Genomic DNA, 7,104 nt, shown 5'->3' with positions numbered 1-7,104 from the left:
GGAAAAACAGTGAAGCCAAGCGTAGTCTGGAGCGTATCAATGAGCGTTTGCGTAAAAACGGTAAATTTCGTAAAAAAAATTATAAATATAAAACTTAATAAGAAAACAACTTCTCTTTTTAGTAAAATCTACAAATGGTCCCAACTTTAGTCCTCTTAGTACAAATTTGGTGGATATTTTACCCATCGATAAGCCAGCCTATAAACGTTCAACAAAACCTATGAGTCGCATAGCTATAGCTGATATTGTGGGTCCTAAAGATAGTAAAAATTATGAAAATTTAAAAATATCCGATGAAGATATTGATAAATTATTTAATAGTAACTGTGGTCATTTTGAAGAAATCAAAGCGCCCCTTAAAAAGGAAACAAATGTGCAAAAAACTACAAATGTACCTAAACCTCTGAGTGTAGAAAAGCAGGATATTGCTGCCAAAGTAGAGAAAGAAAAAACTGTAACTACAAACAGCTTAACTAAACAAGAAGATTGCAATAAAATTATGATAGAAGAAATTGACAGTAAACATGAGGTACATTAAAAATTATTAAATTAAACTTAATTACTCTCTTAATTTAAATATTTCCTAATTCTATACAGCGTCCTCTACCGCCTGCCCCTAGCTCGACGGCTCAATTTTATTCCAACTGGAAGGAATTAACAGCTCAACAAAAATATCTATATTTAAAGGTATATTTGGGATATTTTAACTATTGAATATAATTAAATTTTTTCTATTTCCCTTTTCTAGAGTATTCCAGTTACTCACTTATGCAAAATATTGGGCGCTGGTTTTGATTCGGATACTTTAACCGATATCATTCGCACATTGCATGATTTTTATTTACCGAAAAAGGATGACAAAACTTCGGCCACTTTGTTGGAAGTTAGCAAAAATAAACAGGTTTCCATATTGTCCTCTCTTAATGTCCAATGAGGATCGTAAAGGTAAGAATTCTAAATGAAATAATAAGATAGATAGATAGATAGGATAGATAGATAGATAGCATAGTATACTAGATTAGAGTAGATAGATAGATAGATCGATAGATTGATGATAGATAGATAGATAGATGATAGATAAGATAGATAGATAGATAGATAGATAGATAGATAGATAGAGATAATAGATAGTAGATAAGATAGATAGAATAGATAGATAGATAGATAGATAGAAATAGATAGATAGATAGATAGATAGATAGATAGATAGATAGATAGATAGATAGATAGAGGTAGATAGCTAGATAGATAGATAGATGATAGATATTATAGATAGATAGATTAGATAGATAGATAGATAGATAGATAGATAGATAGATAGATAGATAGTAGATAGATAGATAGATAGATAGATAGATAGATAGATAGATAGATAGATAGATAGATAGATAGATAGATAGATAGATAGATAGATAGATAGATAGATAGAGATAGATAGATAGATAGATCGATAGATAGATAGATAATAGTATAGATAGATAGATAGATAGATAGATAGATAGATAGATAGATAAGATAGATAGATAGATAGATAGATAGATAGATAGACAGATAGATAGATAGAATAGATAGATAAGATAGATAGATAGATAGATAGATAGATAGATGAAGTAGATAGATAGATAGATAGATAGATAGATAGATAGATAGATAGATAGATAGATAGATAGATAGATAGATAGATAGATAGTAGATAGATAGATAGATAGATAGATAGATAGATAGATAGATAGATAGATAGATAGATAGATAGATAGATAGATAGATAGATAGATAGATAGATAGATAGATAGATAGATAGATAGATAGATAGATAGATAGATAGATAGATAGATAGATAGATAGATAGATAGATAGATAGATAGATAGATAGATAGATAGATAGATAGATAGATAGATAGATAGATAGATAGATAGATAGATAGATAGATAGATAGATAGATAGATAGATAGATAGATAGATAGATAGATAGATAGATAGATAGATAGATAGATAGATAGATAGATAGATAGATAGATAGATAGATAGATAGATAGATAGATAGATAGATAGATAGATAGATAGATAGATAGATAGATAGATAGATAGATAGATAGATAGATAGATAGATAGATAGATAGATAGATAGATAGATAGATAGATAGATAGATAGATAGATAGATAGATAGATAGATAGATAGATAGATAGATAGATAGATAGATAGATAGATAGATAGATAGATAGATAGATAGATAGATGATAGATAGATAGATAGATAGATAGATAGATAGATAGATAGATAGATAGATAGATAGATAGATAGATAGATAGATAGATAGATTGATAGATTGATAGATAGATAGATAGAACTAACAACATTTTTGGTTTTCTTAAACAGTTTCTTAACCAAAACCTTTATTTTTATTTGTTTTTTTAGGTTTATCCGAAATTATTAAATCTCTAAAGGAAACCAACTCTCTAGATAATGCCTCTGCTGAACAAATTAAAAAGAATTTTAATTTAAATTAATCTTAAATATTCAATAATGTTTGTGTTTCGTTTTTCTCTTTTTTATTCTGCTTTATTTACAAAATGTCTACATATTTTGTTTTGTTCATCTAATGAAAGGAGTTTTAATTAAAAAAAAAAAATACAAAATGAAAACAAATAAATGATGTTCAAATTTTATGTTTAACATTTTAAATTGTTTTCAAATAATGGTCAGAAAATGCGGTAATATTGATAAAATTTTAAGATCTGTTTGGAAAATATGATTATACACCAATGGGTGTTTTTCAAATCAAAAACGAAGGGAAGGAAGGAACGAATTTGCTGATTTAAGGTATTTATTAATTACTCATTTGAATAAAATATCCATTTTATTTTATGATAAAAAAATTTCAATATAAATATCACCCTAATAAAAACAGCAGTATTTATGCTTTAGCTATAAAACTGACTGTAATATTAACGAGATTTATAGCCGCTCTTTAGCAGATAGTTTCAATAAATAAGAGAAAATCTCTTAAACACTCTCTAATATTGTATTTAACTAAAAAAAACAAGCTCTCCCCCCACTCACACATTCTTATATCAAACAGTAAAACGGTAAATGAAAATTCCCAGTCGTTAAAAGCTAGTGTGGGTGGTGGAGGCTTGATACACTGTAGTGTGGAGCAGTATATGTATGTAGTTGTAAATATTTGGTCAAGTGTTTTTTTAGCAACAATCACAACTTGATTTACATACAAGCTCTCTAACAATAAAAAATCAAAAATTCTTTTCGTACATGAATAGATTTGTATGGGAATAATAAGAGATGTTTTCAATAATAAGTGCAATTTTTTACTAGCGAGAATAAGAGAGTTTAATTTGCTTAGAGAGCGGGAGATTTGCAGAAAATCAGAGATTTATTCAAGTCAAAATAATTTAAATAAATAACATTAAAATCTAAAAATGAGTATGGATACTTGTCGTTTTGGTTATGGATTTATAGACAACGGCGGGGGTTGTGACAAGTGTTATTTTTTTTTGCGTTGGTCAACGTTAAAAGCTGTTTACTATCCAATAAATAAGTAACCAAGAAAAAAACAAACAACGAAGACTACTACATGAAATTTTTAAAGTTCAGTAAATGAAAGAATTCAATCTTTTGGAAATCTATAATTTTAACTAAGATAATAATATCAAATTAATGTATTTTCTCTTAAGTCCAATGAATTAAGAATCCAAAGGTTTTCAAAATTATCTCTAAATTTCGATATTTATCTTATTGATATATTTTATATCGAGTAGGTACAAAAGCAACAATCTCCTCTTTCTAATAGTATTCGATTAATTAATGACAAAAGCTCGTACTGAAATAATCGAGAAAAATTTATCGTTATTTTCCATTTTCGAGACCATGACATTCGATATGGAACAAGTAAGCTATCTAGTACATTTTCTTATAATTTCGAAATTAAAATTATTATTACATGCATCATATGGATCAGCTATTCGGTCCGGTAAATTCACACTAATATGTGTGTGTTATTTCCTTGAACTTGACCTATACAAACATTACATGAAAATGTCAAGCAAACTATCATTATGGGATGAGTTTTTAAAGAAATGGAGATCATTGTCGTTGCGTTCTATTTTTCTTCAATTTGAGTGTTTACTAGTACCAGAAGCTCGAAATATACACTCTTCTCTCGGTATTCGGTATTCTTCGATAGGAATTTTGCTTAAGCGAAGGTTAAAGATGATAAAATAAAAGAGATCTTTGGACAGTACTTCGTTTTCACTCATGTTGCTAATTAGGCAGTGTCTCATGAAATTTATGAAATCTATCTTGTAAAGCTTTGACGACTCTATAGCATTAGATGTTCCCCTCGAATAGGAATTCAGAAGTTTTGTTATCTAGACGACAAGAACTTTTCGATTGATTAAATGTATGATGAAACGCATTGGGACAATGAACATATATTCCTTCTCAATTTCATAACATTTACATATATCTCAATTTGCGTAGAGAGAGAGAGAGAGAAGATATAGTCAGAGACCCATACATATGTATACTATCTGGTGAAATTGGTAGTTAATATTTCTGAAGCTTGAAGAGACATGGATTAATATGAAGATTAGTTCATAGTGTAGTCAGTCGACTAGTAAGTATATCGATCCACGATCTTGTCTATAAACTAGTCAATAGACTAGTTCGTATATAATGTTTATTGTCCATAGAATAGTCAATCGACTAGTTCATAGACAAGTCCATCGTATAGTCAAACTAGTGTATAAAGTAGTCAATAAGTAGACTAATGCATACATAGTCAATAGGCTAGTCCATATAAGTCCTAGACTTGTCAATGGACTTGTCTTTTCTCAGTCAGTCAGTAAAAATGTACCCTTTATCATGAAAGTCTAGTCTTATGTCAAATAACTCTAACAAATCGTGAACAACGAATGACGGAAAACAGGTTCAATTGGTGCCTCACCTTCCAGACAATATATACTATCAATGTCGTTTAATAAGAGCTATCATGTTGCTTAGTTGGGATCGTATATCAGTATATCAGCAACATGGTTGTCAAAATGAAGCTTGTGTCCCCGTACCCATACAAGTACCACTGTTTTATGTCTCCACATTTTATCATTTCTGAATCAATCTTAGCGTCCTATAGACATTTGTCAGATAATTGTTGAGCCGATATTCCAGCTGCATTCATTTTTAATTCTGAATATTATTCTGATATCGGTGAACACAAAAAGGCTTTGCCTGCCTTACAATCTCGTGTTTTCCGAAATTATGAAAATGAAGTTTCTATAGAAGGACAGTTTGGGAGTTCAATTGCCAGAGAATTATCATGCTGAACTACTTATACGAAACCATATAGTTTTTAATGAATTGAGTTTTAGATTATAAGGCCCCTAAAATAGTTAAATAAGTGGATAGTTAGTCCTGAACTATGACAGAACTTCAAGAAGGTTTATATTCTTTAATTAGAATCACTCTCTTCCTCTAAAGTAGAGTAGGTCCCTTGTGCATTAATTTCGTTTACCGTACACGAATGCAGCCTATGGAAACAATGCGGAATCTAATGAAAACCCAACAGGGGACATTGTCAGGGGACATTGTCATTGACAGAACTTCAAAAAGGTTTATATTCTTTAATTAGAATCACTCTCTTCCTCTAAAGTAGAGTAGGTCCCTTGTGCATTAATTTCGTTTACCGTTCACGAATGCAGCCTATGGAAACAATGCGGAATCTAATGAAAACCCAACAGGGGACATTGTCGAAAGTCTCTTCCTAGATTTACCCAAAAAGAAGAACTGATGCTATTACATGCCAATAAAATTTAAAAAAAAGTCTCGAAACCCAGAGTTTAAAATATACATTTCTAAAGGATTCAAGATTGAAAAGCCCCAATTTTTGGTCATATTTGAGGAGTTTTAACAGTGCGAGGACACCATTATTTATAAAGTTTTGTTTTTACCATCTGAAAGACTAATCTGTCGACTTTGAAATAAACGTTTAACCTCTGTTATAGCTTCTCCCTTCATCGATATATCTTAAAATCGACAGGTTGGACTTTCAAATGACAACAGATATAAGAGTTATAATGTCTCAAATATGACCAAAATGTGGTTTTTGCTTGTGTAGGACACGATAACGAAATCAAATGTGATGGAGAAACTCTGATGCTAGATTCGGATGTAGAACAGCTCAATTATTTGGATATAACGTATACTTTCGTCTACTATGTCATATAAGGAATCAGAAACCAGTTTAGAGGAATAATGTCACATAAAATATGTATATATACCAAGATATCGAGTTCTAATATAATGAAATCTGTCAAGAGTTGGATTCTTAACAACGTTATGTTTGATTAGAAATGGTGTAAATTATCAATGCTCACTGCTCCAAACGATTACATTCTTTTTACCTACTGCCAACTGAGTACACACACATTTTTAATGACGATACGATAATACATATGTATTTTAAAGAGACATTTTAGTACAACCACAATAATCGTGTGCCGTTTTTTTTCCCAGATTTCTGTATAATCGTGTTGTTGTTGTGGTGGTGGTGACTTGGCAAACTGACTGACAAACTGTTGGGGATTGGAGGGGGGGGGGGAGGTCTTCGACTGATGTGTGTACGAGAGTAAAGTATGGCTTAACTGAGGTTGCGCTTGATCAACTTGATCCACTCCAGTGACAGCAGTAAACGCGAAAAGTTAAAACAAAAACTGCTCATCATTTCGTGCGGTTTACACTAGTTCTAAGTTCGATACAAATAAACACAAACACTCATACGCCAACAAAACTGATATCGGTTATAATTTTGGTTTTTATCTATTTAAAAATTCAAAATAAAATAGAAAAAAAAGAAGAAATACGTAAAAAAAAAACAAAAAAAAAATATATAAAAATTTAAGAAAAAATACCAAGAAAATAAAAAAACCAAACAAAACTTGTTATTTTTTTATAATTTTGCAAAAATCTCTATGCACACTTACACACCGAAAAGTAAACAGGCATTTTTAACACATACACTCACGCTCATAGATCAGTGGGGTTTGGTGGAGCTAACTGGCATCGTTCGTTCATTCGCATGTTTAAAACAAC

General features: G+C 30.3%; 1 protein-coding gene across 1 annotated transcript; it reads left to right on the top strand.

The window, feature by feature from the left end:
• Positions 1-5: 5 nt before the first annotated feature.
• On the top strand, positions 6-2,641 carry LOC119615511 (RNA polymerase II-associated protein 3; the record flags this gene model as incomplete). Its single annotated transcript, XM_037971518.1, is given in 6 exon segments — positions 6-60; positions 123-529; positions 598-687; positions 749-916; positions 918-945; positions 2,419-2,641. Coding segments are annotated over 6 exon segments (840 nt in total), but the record flags the coding sequence as incomplete, so codon positions are not given.
• Positions 2,642-7,104: the final 4,463 nt, after the last annotated feature.

This window comes from Lucilia sericata, unplaced genomic scaffold (genome assembly GCF_015586225.1).
Source record: "Lucilia sericata isolate MDLA Ls3-8-SP2 unplaced genomic scaffold, ASM1558622v1 Contig005520F_arrow, whole genome shotgun sequence".
Taxonomy (NCBI): Eukaryota; Metazoa; Arthropoda; class Insecta; order Diptera; family Calliphoridae; genus Lucilia; species Lucilia sericata.
This window is presented reverse-complemented; position numbering and strand designations above follow the sequence as displayed.